This window comes from Punica granatum, chromosome 1 (genome assembly GCF_007655135.1).
Source record: "Punica granatum isolate Tunisia-2019 chromosome 1, ASM765513v2, whole genome shotgun sequence".
NCBI classification, from domain to species: Eukaryota; Viridiplantae; Streptophyta; class Magnoliopsida; order Myrtales; family Lythraceae; genus Punica; species Punica granatum.
Window position 1 is genome coordinate 55,131,221 of NC_045127.1, and position 17,196 is coordinate 55,148,416.

At 38.4% G+C, this 17,196-nt stretch overlaps 2 protein-coding genes across 5 annotated transcripts; one reads left to right on the plus strand and one right to left on the minus strand.

Annotated features, from left to right (window-relative positions):
• Positions 1 to 2,329: 2,329 nt before the first annotated feature.
• On the plus strand, positions 2,330 to 6,498 carry LOC116208572 (cytochrome b5 domain-containing protein RLF). Of its 4 annotated transcripts, none has more exons than XM_031542090.1 (7): positions 2,330 to 2,766; positions 3,319 to 3,497; positions 3,587 to 3,729; positions 4,080 to 4,452; positions 5,242 to 5,376; positions 5,796 to 5,846; positions 6,252 to 6,498. In XM_031542090.1, exons 3-7 carry the CDS (start codon positions 3,697 to 3,699, stop codon positions 6,326 to 6,328), a joined length of 669 nt encoding a protein of 222 aa, XP_031397950.1. In that variant the 5' UTR covers positions 2,330 to 2,766; positions 3,319 to 3,497; positions 3,587 to 3,696; the 3' UTR covers positions 6,329 to 6,498. The 4 variants fall into 4 exon arrangements, with proteins under 4 accessions (XP_031397950.1, XP_031397967.1, XP_031397975.1 ...); XM_031542107.1 differs by having other exon boundaries at positions 3,630 to 3,729; XM_031542115.1 differs by lacking the exon at positions 3,319 to 3,497 and having other exon boundaries at positions 3,630 to 3,729.
• A 406-nt stretch (positions 6,499 to 6,904) lies between these two features.
• LOC116208564 lies at positions 6,905 to 8,788 on the minus strand. The gene is made up of 3 exons (XM_031542077.1): positions 8,622 to 8,788; positions 7,991 to 8,488; positions 6,905 to 7,756 (listed from the first exon to the last, which is right to left on the minus strand). The coding sequence occupies exons 1-3, from the start codon at positions 8,740 to 8,742 to the stop codon at positions 7,230 to 7,232; spliced, it is 1,146 nt and encodes a 381-aa protein (XP_031397937.1). The 5' UTR covers positions 8,743 to 8,788; the 3' UTR covers positions 6,905 to 7,229.
• Positions 8,789 to 17,196: the final 8,408 nt, after the last annotated feature.

A 17,196-nucleotide genomic window follows, 5' to 3' on the forward strand; every position in this document is an offset into this window, starting at 1 on the left:
GATCTACACTTTGCCCTAACCCTTTCGTTGTCATTCTTCACAAATTTGAACACCCTTCCTATTGATACATTATAATCTGTCACAGCTTTCTTGAACATAGTTAAGTTTGGGAATAACATTTGTAACTCTAATTGAACCTCCCCAAACATGGCATTCTCATCAAACTCGGGATACTTTCCCAACTCATCATCACCCTTGTCATCATCAGATATACAGTTGTCCACTAACTCTTCTGAAATATAGCCTTGTTCTTCATCACTAGAGATGACCATATCTGCTATTGTTGGTGATAAGCTGACAACTATCTGCTCTCCATTTTCAGGATCTGATCCTTCACCAATACGCTCTTCTTCTTTGTCCAAATGACCTTCAGCATCCTCATTAAATATGCATTCTGAATTCCAGTAAACCCCCGAATCAACATGTTCAGTACCTCCATACTCAAAATAATCTTCCTGCCCATCTACATCATATCCTTCAAGATTATTCTCCTCACCAACTTCATCATCATTCCTTCATAAAACCAATTCAAAAATCCATCACCTCATGCAAAACACAAAGCATAAATAGATATATCAAGAGAGAGAGAGAGAGGCAAATGAGACCCATATGAAGTTCCATAGAAGTGGAACACATAGACAATCAACAGACAATTGCAGCTCCATAATATATTCTTGTTATAATGAGAAAATGGTTAATAATTGTCCCAAAATCTTTACCAAATGAAATTTTCTTGTAGTTATTTAAGCTGGAAGATGTTGCGATGGGCATATGGATCGACCACTTCAAAAGTAGTGGCCAAGAAGTTCACTATATCAATGATGACAAGTTCTGCAATGTCGGATGTGAACCTCAGTACATTCTTGCCCATTATCAAGGCCCAACAAAGGTTCATTGCCTTTGGAAGACGCTGCAAAAACAGCACGAGCCCAATTGTTGCGAGTAAACCTCGAACAATGCCAACACGAATCCATAAGGAAGACACTGCTACATGTTTCCAGAATCTAATGTTCTTTTTTTTTTCCGAGAAAATTGCAGCTCCCACATTCCACTTTAGCTGATTCTCTGTTAAATCCTTTTTGAAGTGGGAATCCTGAGTCTTATTGGCAAGTACAGAAATCTCATTCGTTTGTTCTTACACTGCTACATGTTTCCAGAAGCTAATTTTTTTTTTCCGAGAAAAAGCAAGATTCCTACTTTGTTCTTTGATTCTTTCATTCCAAAAGCTAATGTTCTTTCCAGTACAAAAATCTCATTCTTTGTTCTTTGATTATGATGCAAAAACAAATCTCATTCGTTTGTTCTTTGATGAACAAATCAAACTCTCATCCAAATGCATGGATATCAGAATCAGCTAAAGGTCAGGACCCTGCTCGAGCACTTGCTATGCATTTTGTCGAGCACTTGTTGAGCATTTGCTCGAGCATTTTCTTGAGCATTTTCTCAAGCACTTGCTATGCATGGTGATGAACAAATGAACAACAATTGCAGCAGAATGGACAACCAAAGACAGCTTCATCTAACAGTCAGTCCTCACCTGGAAGCCATTTGCAATGCAAATCAAGAGCCGCGGGTGCTTCTCGTTGTAAAACAACCAACAATCACTGCAGCAAAAATCAACAAAGCAATCTGGGCGACACTCTCAACGCATGGGCAATCACTGGAGATCACGGGCGACACGGAAGATCACCAACAATCAACAGCCGCAACTTCGGAAGATCATGGGCGACACTCTTAAGGCAAGAAATCTCGAGGCGTTGGGTTGAATTTGATGATTTCTAGCTCAATTAGGTCAAATCGAATTTTGGGGGAAGATGCAATCTGGGCAATTTGGGCGGGAGGAATGGTTTCTCTTTGCAGGGACGATGAACAGAGCAACGTCACGGCGTCTACAGGATGTTCCGTCAAGGACTTCCACTTTTTTCAAACGGAAGGACCAATTAGTCCAATTGTTTCAAACGTCCGGACCAATTAGTCCAAACGTTTCAAACGTCCGGACCAATTAGTACAGAGAATTTATTTCCGGGACGAACTTGCCTCGAGGTGCATATTTCAGGGACCAAATTATCAATTTTGTCCTAGTAGTTGGGATGGTGCTGACGTGTCCTCTGCCAGCTAAATCGTAAAATAAATAGGAATACCCCCCAGCCGAGCCAAGACAACATCATCAGGAGTATTGGGCTCTGCTGGTGGGAATAGGGCCAGCCCAAGCGGAGGCCCATCTGAGTCAGCCCAAGAGAAGTTATTTTTCATTTTGCCCCTCAGTCATCGTCTGTATTTGAAATTACTCCCTGTTGTTTTAAGTATCTCCATTAGAAATCCCTTTCTTCCCTTCCGCTCCCACCCCACCCCCACCCCCAACCCGACCCTCACCCTCTCGTCTAACGCCTCCGCCGTCCTCTCCAGACCTTCCCTGACCGGCGTGGCGATCATTGCTGCTCCCGGCAGCCGTTGCTGCTCCTGCTCCACCACGACGTGCTGCTCCCTCTTGCTCCACCCCGACCGCCGACCAGCTGCCACTCCGTATTGATCCTCCGCGACCAGCTACTGCTCCAGCCCCCCCTGACCAGCTGCTGTTCTAGCCTCCTGCTCCTGCCCGACCAGCTGCTGCTTCAGCCTCCCGTTCCACTGCGACCAGCTCCAGCTGCGGCCTCCCACTCCCACTCCACCTTGACCAGCTGCTGCTGCTCCCGAGAGAATCGATAAATCACCCCCAATTTCCTGAATTTCGTGGAAACCCTAGACTGGGGATTTCGCACAATTTGGGTACTTCTCTTACTCCTCTCAGGTCTCTCCTTTGGCTTGGCCTTCTCTGGTTTCCGTGTCAATTTTGACTGAAATTTGGAAAATTTTGGTTTTTTTGAGTTCTTTGTGGAGAAGGGCATGGTCTCATGACTCTCATCAGAATGTACGAGCTTTTTTCACCGTCCGTTCTTTTTCTCATTTTCTTGGCTAACCATAATAAGAGCATTAAGTTGTTAACTCTGACAAAAAAAAAACACACACACACATACACACATACACACATTTTTTTTGGTTGGAATATTTGGTCAGTCAATGCTGCTGAGCAGATTGGGTTTTCATTTTCTGTTATCATTTGTGTTCATTTGTTGCTTACTCTATGATCAGTTGCAGCCTGTTGTGTGAAACTGGAAGAGTTCTTCATGCTCCCATATTCGCTGGAAACGAACTTAACTCGATCAATTCGAAACAAATTACTTAAATACAAACGTGATTCATCTGGGTAGGATTGTTATTAGTTTGAGGAAATTTAGGAAACCTTTACTTGAGAAGGTGGAATTTATCCCCACTCCGCAGGTTCCAAACGGGTACCCAGATTCTGGATAGGGTCTGGTTCCGGACTCTGGTTCCAAAATCTAGGAACCTTTCCTAGAGGGTAGTGTTCGTCTCCATACTCATAAGGTTGTTTGAGCTCAAAGGAATTTGAGCAGACTTCTCATTTTAATCTGAAGCTGCAGCGTACGAACCCTTTGAAGGTATTACCTCTATCTGTGTATCACTTCCTGATTTTGAGCTCCGATTGCTGATTGTGCTCATCCAATCACGTCCTCTTGCTTGATCACAGGAATGCTTGAGTTTTGAGTTGACTGATTCTGTTGCTCGTACAGTCCACGGACACGTACAAATCAGAGCTGATTAACATCAGAGAAGTCAGGTGTTTTCTTTCTGAGCCAGATGGACAACGATAGTGATTTCACTTTCTGCCAGGCAAGTCTGCTCTACTCCATTGTTGAGCTGAAGGTTACTTGAAGCGGAAGTCGCTTTCTAATACTCATCACTGTTTGCCTATTTATATAGCTGATGGCAAGCCAGACAGCTTTCACTTATTTCGATCTCGACTTCTTAATTTTGCCATGTATATAGAAACTGCCTTTTTCTCATTATGCTGAAGCGTCTCTTGTAGTGAAGGGAAAATCTATTGAGGTTTCAAGTGCGGACAAGTTGATAAATCTGAGGCTGACAAAATCTTTGCATGCAGCTTGCTTTCCCCTTCATCTTGAGAATCTGCCATAATTCCATGCTTCTGGTACCAACTGGTAGGGATTTTGTCTCTGTAGGTAGGTGCACCCGTTAGCGAAGAGGGGAAGAAGCTTGTGCCTGATATTGGTGGTATAAAGATAAATGACGATTCGTCAACTGACTCTGGAGGTGGTCAGAATAGTGGTTTGCTCTCGGAGGACAAATCACAAGATAATCCCACCTCAACTAGGCAAGCAACTGTTGGATCCTTGTCCTTCAAGGTTACCGATAGATCCGGACTGAAGAAAGTGAGCAACCCAACTCCAGGAGATGCTAGAACTTCAGCAACGAATCCACAGGAGCTGAAGGCTGGGGGAAAGAAACCTGCAGCTCGGGCGAAGGTCCCTTTTGAGAAAGGCTATAGCCAAATGGATTGGCTCAAACTCACCCGCATGCATCCTGACCTTGCAGGTGCTAATTAGATATTCACCGGAATATGAGTTTGATTCCAGCTTAATCAGTTCTATTATTGCCTTATGAATGTTCAAAAGTAAAATGAAAAATTGCCCCAAAATCTTGAACTCTACAAGAGTATATGTACCCTGGTTGGTAATCAAACGGTAATATTAACTCTACTTGAACCCTCAAAAAGGCCTTGTTTGGCAAGTGAGTAATTTTTTTAACTCCACTCCACTTTAACTTCACTTATCTTCCATTCAACAACACAGTTATTACTTTTTCCCTTTTTCTTTAATTTTTTATCTTAACTACCATTCAATTCAATTTTTAATACTAAATTCTCTCGACTATTCATTACTCTTTCCACAATTCAATAATACAATCATTACTTTCTCTCAACTATTCATTACTTTTTTTCACTTTTTCCCATAATTCAACAATTCAATCATTACAACTCCAAATAAATATAATTATTCCCAATCAAAGCCTGTTTCTGCATTTTTCTTTATTCATCTACAACATTTCACTCAACCTTCATAAAGGTAGAAGGGTGCCTTACCCTTTGTAACCAAGAGGCTTCTTCAAAAAAGGATGGTAACTATTATCCTCAAGTGTTTGCTAACATAAATCTACTTGGGCAAATTGTCTATTGTCTATGGAGTTAACATCTGATAATTTGCATGTGTAATGTATTTTATTATGTAACCTCATACTTTTTTTACTTGTCAAGTGTAACTGTTGGATATTTCCTGCTGTTACAAAAGTGCTGTTTAAACATGAGTTCGTGGCATTTGATCTCAGGATTGAAGGGACAGTCTAATAGGAGGCTCATTTCGATGAATGAGGTTAAAGAACACCGGATGGAAGGTTCGATGTGGACTGTTCTAAAGGGTCGCGTCTACAATTTGTCTCCGTACATGAAGTTTCATCCTGGTGGTATGGACATATATCTTAATCTTGTAATGGAACCTTCTTGTATATATATTATTATTTCATCAATTAATCCTTAGGAATTTAGACTTTCTTGCTTCTGTTTTATGGGGATATGAATATATGTTGTTTATGGTTTAGATGTCAACTAGAGAATGTTGTAGGTCATAATGCATATCTGCAAATTACAATTCTAGCTTTAGTTTCTATGGTCCTTCTTATTCTTGGCTTGTCTTATTCTTTGACCTAAAGCTTGACTGGCTCAAGCAGACCTTATATACCTCGGGAGGTTCATCCTTCTATTGCTAGAATGTTGATCATGCAAGCAAAAAACTTGGTTTTGCAAGTGTTATACGGATAGATTGTACACTGTTGTACTTGGGTCTAAATGCAAGCTAATTGCTCTATCCGGGTTGGTCTTGCAGGTGTTGATATACTAATGAAGGCTGTCGGAAAAGATTGTACATCTTTATTTAGTATCCTTTTTCTCAGTTCTCTACTTTCATACAATATTAACTGGTGATTCTCACATCTGATCTCTCGATGACAGTCTACTTCTTTTTGCTGGAAAAACTTTTATCAAATTTTGAATGGATGCAGGAGCTTCTTCCCTCCCACCACGAGCTCCTTCTAATATATATATGCAATGGGACATTTTATCATTTCTCAAAAGCAAAAAATAATAAAATAAAATTATGGAACAGCCAAGATCGTTATCCCATAGCCATTGATTTCTCTGTGAAATAACTTTGGTCAAGCGTTTATTGTGGAGGCTGCTTGAGGGGCATGGCTGAGTTTTAATTGCATTGCAGGGCTGCGTCAGCTCAGTTGCATATCTTGTTGACTTCCATAATTGTTGGGAGTCCTTATCTGTTGTTCAGACAAATATCATGCCTGGGTGAATGCGGAATTCTTGCTGGAGAAGTGTCTTGTCGGAATCTTAGATGAGACCCGGTAGGAACAGAGATTGCTATATACGGACTGCGGGATACATTCCTGCCCAATTTTTTGTTAAGCAGATGGAGGATCTGCAATCCTTATTCGAGACCAGTATATATGCTAAATAAGCTTACTGTCATTGCACAATTTGAAACAGCAGTTAATAATAAATTCCTTGTGTTTTACTACTTTGCAATGGCTGAATGCTTTATCGGGCGCATCAAAATCATAATGCTTCTGTGCGGGTGTCTATTTTATTTTAGTGGGTAAAGAAGGTTGGAGCCTAAAATCTCCAAACCAGGACCAGGACCAGGGCCATCCATGCTACACGCTGTCGAGTCGATGGTAAATTGAACTGACCGGGAGCAGTGTACTGTACTCTGGAGAACTAACCGGGCAAAATTGAAGGTCGAGTGCCCAAGCGCATGGAAGGCCAGATGCGGATGCTTTGAATTGTTGGATAAATGAAGATAAAATGGTTGATCTCATTGTGTCCCGCGGGGGGCTGTTTTCTGTTGACAAACACAAAACGCTCATTCATTCTCGTAGCGGATCACACTGAATATAATTTTCTCCTCTGATGAACTAATAGATCTCATTTGAATTGCTTCCTTTTGCAATATCTTGCCAATACAATACAAATACAGATCGCATCTTCTCTTCAACAATAGCACGGAAAATTCGGAGAACGGCCATTAAATGTTTCAGACAACTTACGAGCTTATCATGTGCCTGATCTAGGTCTATGGTGAAAATACACCCTCAATTTAAAAAAAAAAAAAAAAAAAAAAAGGAGAGATTCTCAATGGAAAACGGGGAAACCCGTTCCTGGTGGACTCCGTATATTGCTATTAATAAACCTTTTTTTTTTCTTTTTTGCGTCTAATTTAATTTTATTTCTTATTAATTACTAGATAGATCTAACATCTAGCCAGTGGGGCAAACTGAACTTGGTCGAGCACAGGACCACAAAGGGACCCATAGTCATCAATCCTCGTGTGGTAGTATGAGCTGAAGAAGGTGAGCCTTGTCCTTGCTGCGAGGGCCTTGAACTTGAAGCTCACGGTCTTGGACGTGCCCTTCCCCTTAGACTGGAAGGGGACTTTGAAGGTCTCCTTATCCGCGAAAGCTTCGACCATCATAGATCCATGGCAGCCGTTCTTGGCATCCCCCACGGTGAATGTCATCGTGTAGCACTTGCTGGGGACTGTCCTGATGACCTGGGCTATTGCGCTCTCTCTCCCCGCCACAAGCTCCACCGCGGCGAGCCCGAACGGAACGTTGAAGTGCTTCTTGTCGATGAACTTCACAGCCTTGAGGGACTCGATGATCCACCCGGGAAGTGGGGAAGTGAGATCTTCCTGTTTGGGAGGGAGGAGGACTCCGTTGGATGAGTTTAAGAGGCGGTGAGGACCTTCCTCGAAGCCAGGGTTCTTAACCAGGTTAGCTGCAAAAATCTCATAGCATAAATAAGCAGATGTTTCGATTCTGTAATTAATTAGAGACTGAACTGAACTTGCGATGCGGTTATATATAGTAAGTATATCCAGCAAGCAAAAAAAGAGATAAGAGACACACACACACACATATATATATGTATATGTATAGGAGAGCATGCAGGGAGGGGAGGGGTGAATGTTTATATGTTATGTTATGTTGCGTTAAATTATATGGTTGTTACCTCTGGTGGGCTTTGGAGGGAATAGCTCTTTAATGGCAACAGCATCCAAGAGAGGGCCACAGGCAGGATCCTCCTGAACCCCGGGATTGTGGAAGATCACTTTGGCCACGTTAGAAGTGGCATTGAACCCCCAAGCATAGACGTCCCCGCCATCGCTGCTGTAGAGCGTCTGCAACGGGAGATCCCCCGACAGCGGAGGCACCGACACTCTCAGCACCTCGTCCTGCGCACAGGTCCTCGATGCCCCAAAGGTCAGGGCGTAGAGCGACCCTGGCTTGACCGGTATCGTTTGGGAGATGGAGGCCTCGTTCCCAAGGCGAACCGCATGGACCCCGTGTGCTACGGGGAAGAACATCCCGCCGGGCTGAGGCCCGCCGGAGATGTACTCGACGAGGCCGTGGATCTCCCATTCGGGGAGCGAGTGCTTGCCTATGATGACCGTCTTCTTGAGGTTGCTCGACTTGGGGGAGATCTCAAAGTTGCCATTTCTGAGGAGCCCTAAAAAATGGAAGGACGGACGGAAGAGAAGAAGAATATTAAAATATGCATGCATGTATATGTATCGGTAAAGAAAGAACCCCACCCACAGCTTTCGGATCGAGAAGTAACTGATGGGTTTGTACGTACTTACCTTCCAACGAGGGTGGGGGTGGTGCTCGTGCTGGTGCTGCTGCAATGGCAGAACTGGAGAGCAGCAACAGGAAGGATGAGGCAAGAACAAGTGAGCTGAGGTTAAGAGCTGCCATTTTCATGTGCTCCTTCCTAATAAGTAAGTTGAGACTTGAGAGAGATGGGATTGGGGGGGGTTTATATATAGCATTTATGTGCATTTATATATATATATATATATATATATATATTTATATATTTATTTATTTATTTATTTATACAGGGGGTTTATATATAGCATTAAGGTGCATTTATATATTTATTTATTTATACTGGAAGAGAAGAGTGAGGACACTGTGCGTGAGAGAGAGAGAGAGAGAGAGAGAGATTGGGGCCAGAAATCACGTTGAGATGGATTTAGATAATAATGTGGATGGCTGAATCCAGAGTAGTCTTTCCCCTCGGTGGCACTTTGTCTGTCTGGCTGTCTGCAAATTTCCATGGGACCGGCTTTTTCTCCATAATTCATGCCAGCGGCATTTCCGTAATAAATAAAAATACATACAACTGAACTTACCCTCCCTCTCGTCTCCTCTCCTCTCCTCTCCTCTCGTTTGGGCTTGGTCTGGATTTGGCTCTGCCTTTCGGGAGGAAGCTTCCACCGTATCCTAAGAGAGGGATATACATACAAAGCATCTATTCCATGTAGTTTTTGAAGCGTAGGTACTACGACGAGCCGTGCTAGTTGTGGTCCAACTTTCAGAATATGGATGGATTTAGTGCAAAAGTATTATTATTATTAATATAAAAGTATATATGTACGTGAGTAACGTTGAAAAGCATCTGTCTGTCTGTCTGTCTGTCTGGTGGTGGGTTTATTTACATTGAATTGGCCACCGAGATGTGGAGAGTGAGACCCAGTTCCCAACCTTGAAAATTTTTTAAAAAATAAACACACCCTTAATTAGTCCGTTTGGTTTCGAAATTTTATTTAGCTCTACTCCATCTATCTTTCAATATAATTATTTTATTTTTACTTAATTTAATTTAATTTAATTTTTTTAACAATTCAATTCAATTTTTAATACTAAATTACCTCAATTATTCATTATTTTTTCACAATTCAACAACACAATCATTACTTTTTATCAACTATTCATTATTTTTTCATACATTTTTTTATAATTCAACAACACAATTATTACAAATCAATGAAAATTAAAATTCAATTAAATCCAACTATAAAATCAGACATATCAATGGATGACATTATTAACTGCTGACAGATTAAAAAAGAAAAGAAAAACAAACCATGAAAACTGCAATTGGATGCTCGAGGAGGCAGAAACCCGTCGTGGCTTCAATTTACCAATCACAGCTGAGCTGCAGGCATTAAAAATCAAGCCGTTTTCAATTAGTTAACATATATTATATCCCTGAAAGATTGAAGCTCCATGTCTGTTCCATCAGACCCATGAATTGAGATGAGATGTATTCATGATGTTTTATCACCCATTTTGTAAACATCGAATTGGCTGTTGGAATTTGATGCGTTCTTTCTTGCTAGTGGGCCTCGATATATTTGTAAGATTTGTCTGTCCGACTTTCACATATAGCAGGTTTAAGGTGTATAAGCCTTGTTTCAGATCAAATCGTGCATGTGTAACCTCCAAGCTGGACTGATTAATTGCGTTTGAAATAATTATAACATGGTGGAAATGCATAAATAAAAATCCTTCTATCGAGAAATAAACAAATAAATATTGAATATCGGAGAAGAGACCTCCAAATCCAAATCCAATCCAATGCTTATCAGGAAACGGAAAGATCAATGCGACCGTCGGTAGATAGAATCGAATAATAAAACCATGCATGAAAAGAAGAGCCCATCCCCTCCCCTCCCCTCCCCCTTCCCCTTCCCCTTCCCCATTTGTTTTGTAGTGGCATTTGTGGACTGGTGGTGGATACAATAATAAATAAATAATGCCAAAGGCATATATGACAATATAATGCATGCAATGGATGGAGAGAGAGAGAGGCAATCAATCGAATGCACAATGCCAGAAATTTCAAGAGAAAAGAGAATATATATATATATATATATACAGTAAAAAACTTGCATGTGTAAATTCAATACCCAAGTCATAGACTCAATGCCCAAGTCAGTCATAAAAACTTGTGCATATAGTACAAAGTGCAATGCTCGTCTTTCTTTAAGGCTTGGCTTTGCCAAATGACAGCAGCAACATTTGGTCCTGTGGTAGAATTTCAGCAGTACAACGGGATCAGTTGCTTGTTAGGGCTTGAATTCACTTCACCTACTCTATTTCCTCATTTTTAAAGGGAATTAATTACCGCCCAAATTAGATGGACGTAATCCTGCTTTTTACATGTATTTATATACAATTATAGAAGATAAAACATGATACCACGAAGGATATAAATTGTCACAATTGAATTATTGAAGATGAAAATTAACTTCCTCATAAATAAAAGTAAGTCACGACTAAATTTTTAACCACTTATATACCCGTTTAACTACCGTCTCCTCTTTTCAATACATATATATGCAATAATTCTAGTTCGTGCATATTTCGTCCAATTAATATCAATTACAAGTTCAATTGACGCAATTAAAACAAGGAAAAGAAAATGTCTCATTTCTTTTTAAGTAGATTAACAAGTTTCGAAAGAAATTCAAACTCCGTAGCCTCTGTTTATCTCCCTTCACCTTCACTAACAAATACAAGCATAATATTTGGACCTTCTCGTCTCGTATGCATGCATGGAGGTACATTACAAGTAACAAATCTGGAACACTAATGTGCACCGAAAACATTTTAATGTCCTCTTGAAAATACATGTCAATTAGTAACATGGGCACGGGCACAGACCGACCCTGCCCCGCGCCTTTGCTAGTAGAAAGAAAGCAGGTCGCGATGGGACCCCTTCTGTTCTCTATTCTATTTATAAATGAAGAAGATGATCCTCAATCAAATCAGTTAATGTTACTTAATAATTTAAAATTTAAAATTGTTGTCTCTCTCCTCAAATGTCAAGTGGCGGGCCAAAATTTTCCAAAAAAGTTGTGTCGCTAACCAAATTCATTGGACCCGATTCTTCTATTCCTTGAAAGAAAGAAAGGGAATATATATATATATATATATCAAAAAACAAAAGATTGAAAAAAAATAAAAAATAAAATAAAAAGTGTTCTTTTTGGGTCTGACATAAGCCACGTGGGATTGTCGGTGCTGTGAGATCTTCAATGAGCTTAGGATCCTCTCCTCTCCTATCCCTATCCTATCCTACCCTATCCTGCTGACTTTGGTCAACAAGGGAGGATCCACGTCGACTCTCTCCTTGTCTAACCTGATAGTCTACACCTATACGTATAGAGTGTTATTGTGAGCTCCTTATAATTAATTTATGAATTTTTCCTAATTTAAAAATTATATTTATATCATTAGACAAAACTTTCAGAAAAATTACGCATTCTTATAATCTATTATCTATATATAGAAAATGATCAAAACCGAAACTGTTAGGCCTTGTGCAACAACCCCCCCCCCCCCCCCCCCCCCCCCCCCCCCCCACCCCAAAAAAAAAATATATTATTTTAGTATTATTATGTGATACTAATTAATGTATATGTAAATTCCACGAGAAGTGACTCTTGATCCCATTTTGAGACTAGGGGACAGTCGGAGGTTTTTTTTTTAAAAATCAATTCAAATTTTTAAGAAAAATTATAGTATGAGACACCAAATAATGTGCTATGATGGGACACATATCTTTTATATCTTTTAAGTATTAAAACTTATATTTTGATCCACGATTTTTTGAATTTTGTTACAATATCATCGGGTCACATTCCAAAACAATTAAATATATTAGATTAATGATGTGTCGCATTTAGACGCCGACACGAGTCACAATTACTACTCGATTCTTTAACCGCTCCTGCCCATACCAATAGAAACTCATCCCGATATTTTTTAACCAAACGATCTTTCAATATAACCGGTTTATAGAAGGCAGTTCATAATTAAATCGGCTCGGATTTATCGATCTGATTCGTAGACTCGGTTTAAACATTTAGTTATTCATCTGAAACAACATCGTCGGTCATGGCTTCCATCATCGCCGGAGAATAGAGAGATGGACTTAGGTTTTCATTAGATAATTACAACCGAATGAAACAATACATAATCCAATGAATCAAACGAATGAATTTAGTCATCTTATGATTTAGTTTCATGAATAGTTACGTCCGACCATGCCCCTACATACTGACAATGACCATTATCGATTGTCTTGTTGTGCAGTTGGACAAAGATCGGAATTCAACAAATATGGCATGGCGGGATGGAAATTCATTAAACGACAACAAGATTGTGAAAAGGAAACGAGATTGTTGCAATAACTGTTGACATATTTTAAAATTGATGAACACCATTGTTGATGGCTACTTCCAGTGAACGAACGACTGTCCTTTTTTTTTCAGTTGTCTGCAAAAAAATAAATAAATAACTTCCCTAATTTCACTTCCTTAAAATATGGAATATTTGTTTTTTATGGGATCATTATCCCTAAAATTATGGAATTAAAAAAAGAAAATAAACTTATGAAAAAAAGGTAAAAATTTGAAAAACACAATCCTGTAAATCGCATTTTAGAATTACTCGTTGTTATCTATTTATCTAGAATTGCTCAAGTAGATTAAAGAATTGGTCGAGGCTAATATGAAGTCGTCAGCTTTTCATCCGGGTCTTACGAATTGCCTTAGCGAATAACATAATTTGCCAGAGCTAATACATAAAAACTCAAACATAGTTGTTTTTCATCAAGTTCCTTATAATGGCTTAAGCAAATTAAAGAATTAGCCAAGGTCAATGTATAAATATATAAACTTGGCAGTTTTTCAACGGGGTACTTAGAATGGCTTCAGCAGATTCGAGAATTAGTTAGGGGAAATCTGTAAATATACCAATTTGACAGTTTGTTATTAAGCAAATAAGCTATAACAGACATTACAATTCAGTGGAGCTAATATAAATAAATAGAAGAAAAGTTAGTCTTATTCTAAATATTTATTTCTATCAGATGGTTGTCATCATTGCTACATTCATCAACAACTTAGACTATAAACATGAACATAATTTGAAGGCTGACCTTGGTAAATTATTCAATCAACCAAAATCAGTTTTGCTCGAAGTCATTAAGATCGAATTTTACTCTCCCAAACTGAAGAAATTTAGATCCACAACTTGTGCATACTAAAACATGGGAAGAATAAGAGAAATTTGAGTCATTAACATGTCGATGCCTATTTATTGACAAGGAAGAGAGGTAGATGTCATAGTATAGCGTGTATTGAAAAGATATGCCATTAATCAATGTCTTTTCGGGAGCTTAGGATTTTTATATGTTCGAGGATTACGAAGCATCGTGATGTTGTGTGATAGAAACCCAACTGATTCATTGATAGCTCGAGCCGACATCATAATTAGCCCAAGCAAGACTGAAAAAGTATCAAAGATAGTGTATTGGTCATGACGTGTTACATAATAAACCCGGGCCAATTTATGACGAACATGTCTTGCCACCAACTTACTCACAAGGAATTATTGCATGCATGTAGTCTGAATACGATTATGCTACATACCCGATCCAACAGTTATTATACTATTATAAGCCGTGTTTTTCCTCCAAAATGGAAATGAGTCACTATTTGTAATTTCTAACGGTTCGATCAGTTCGAACCCGTGCATTTATATATGAACCAATCTTTTAAAAATATCAAAATACAAGAGTACTTCTTATTCATTGCCACTCGAGTGAACAACGGGGATTATAGAACTAGAAGACTCTACGTCGTCTAAGACACGTTTGAGCCCTGAAACTAGCTTATCCCCCGATGCTCCCATTACACGAAGAAAAGAATTACATATGTCGTCCTTTTTCTTCAAGTTCTCGATTAAGCAGTGACACTCCTTGATGCAGTATTTGAGGGCATGTGCTAGACTGTCGTATTAGGAGATATATTTCTCAAACTCTTATTTCATTCAGGTAACTTTGTTCTCTCTTGCCTAGTAGGACGTGCACCGGTCTCCCCTTTAAGTTTTTCTTCGCGGTAGAGATATATATCAATGCGAGTTATTTCCTTAAAATATCCCTTGATTTTAGGGAATTAAATCGTGAGAGGAACCAAACATGTTATGGAATGTATTTCGCGAAGATATCCCTTGATTTTAGAGAATATAACTAGGAAGTTACATCATGGGAAAGTGGACCAAGAAAAAATTGAAGACCATATCGTGCTATTGATATATAATATTGGCTTGAGCCAATCAGTTAAACCCACAAAGGCAAATAATACAGTGATAATGATAAATTCGATTATTCTACAAGTCACACATAGTTCGTCCAAATGTAATGTGCATATTGGCCTGAGCAAATAGTACAAAACAAATTTAGAAAGAAAAATTAAATCAATGAATGAATGAAATATCCTTGAAAAATATCAACTCACCAAAAAATGTTGTAAAATATCCCATAGTATTAGAGAATAAAATAGGAAAATCATCGTTGCCAAAAGAAAAACTGATCAGAGGCCGAAAAAAAAAAGTTAGAAAGATCAACATAGCCGGCCACGGGCGAACTCTCCAAGAATACTACGAAAACCTTTGGGCCATGGCGCGGTTTGATGAAGTAAAGCAAAACATGTCAACAGAAAATTAGTCATCATGATCCAAACCAGTGTCCTGTTGCAACGGCGGGACGTCCGGCGAAGGGCTATTTTCATATCGAGTACATTGCGAAATTGACGATGGAGTTGAAATTTCAATTCTGGTGAACAAATTTTTCAACAAAATACAAAGAGGCGATAAAAACGGTTATTTGTGGTAGCAATTTGATGATAAAAAAATGCATAAACCTTTATATCAATTGCTAGATGATGATCAAACATGGTGATCGGAATTGAAAACAATAAAATGAACGGATGAACAACCTGAAAATTTTGTTAGAAAATGATATAATGAACTAATGGAAAACCGAATAAACAGGTTCAATAAATAATGCCAAATCGCAGTTGGAAAAAATCAATCTACCGGTTCGGTTTTATTTCAATCAATCAAGGTCAGGTTGTGCCCATTATTCAATTACATGTTGGCTACACGTGGACATGTGTAGCAATTTGATTGGGCCACCTATTGGACGAGGGATGGACAAGTACAAATTATTGTGGGTAAAAATTGCGAAATTAATAGTTGAAGGACTATAATATAAGGGATAAATTTTGTAAATTATTGATGGCCAAGATTTCATGTTAAAATATCTAATTGATAGAATTATTATCTCATTATGAGACATTATTTAATATCCCGCTCTAAAAGTACTCTTTTTTTAAAAAAATTCTTCTATTTTATTTTTTGGATGTTCGTTGGACTTGGTAGGATATTTGATAGTCAAATTAACCTCTCATTCTAAATAATCTTCATGATTTGACTAATTATCTGAATGAACATTTAATCCTACCTTTTTTATAAAAAAAATTCCTCTTTTTCTTAGTATTTGTAAATCCTGCTTTGACAATTTAGCGGATAACCCGATTAGCCCCTCGCCTAAATGAATGTTTGTTGTGGTCATACTAGTATTCACCTAAATGAATGTTCGTCGTGGTCAGACCAATATATTTTTTCCCAAACTTTTAGCTAAATTTTTTTTAATAAAAATATCAAAAATTTTAGGTATACAAATTAGCTTAAATAAATATTTTTTCTTTTTCAAAATTTAGATCTATATTGCAAATTGAACTCTCATATCCTTTTTAACTTAATTAGAACGATTAATTCTGATTTTTTTGTGTAATTATGAAATCCGAATGTCTAAGATAATGAAACTCTACTATTTCAGATTCAAACTCGGGTGAAGCCATTAAAGAGTAAAGCTCTAAGGATCGCAAACTTTCTCTATATGTTTACATGACTAAAACTTAAGATCTTATCTGAAGAAAATATATATTAAATATTAATTTTGAAATTTATATAAGAAGAAACTATTGACTTCCAACTTCCTTTTCCTTTCACGATTTCATTTCTTTTTTTACCACCGCCTTTTTTGTAGGCTTAGCAACAACTTATTCGATAAATTCTTTTGGACGTTCTTTATCCACGTGATTAAAACTGGAGGCATTGCTTAAAGATAAGAGATATCGAATATTAATTTTGAAATTTATACAAGAAAAAGCTATTGACTCCCCTTTTCCTTATCCTTTCACAACTACTTTTCTTTTTTTTTTAGGCAGTGGGCGCCAAAGGTCACCGCCATTTTTGTAGGGTCGGCTACAACCTATTTAAAATAATCTTTTAGGCCCACTTAGGTTTGCTTTGGTGAAACACGTGGAACCGTTAAGTGCTACGTTGTCATACCACTGAAATTCGAAGCGAAATTGATATCGTACTAAACACAATACAAATTTAAAAGTTGGTATATTCTCATGTGATCGGTGTTAAAGATTGGAGAAGAACGAAATTAGATAAATTTCAAATATAATCGTGAAGATTGCTAAATATTATATATAATTATGAAGA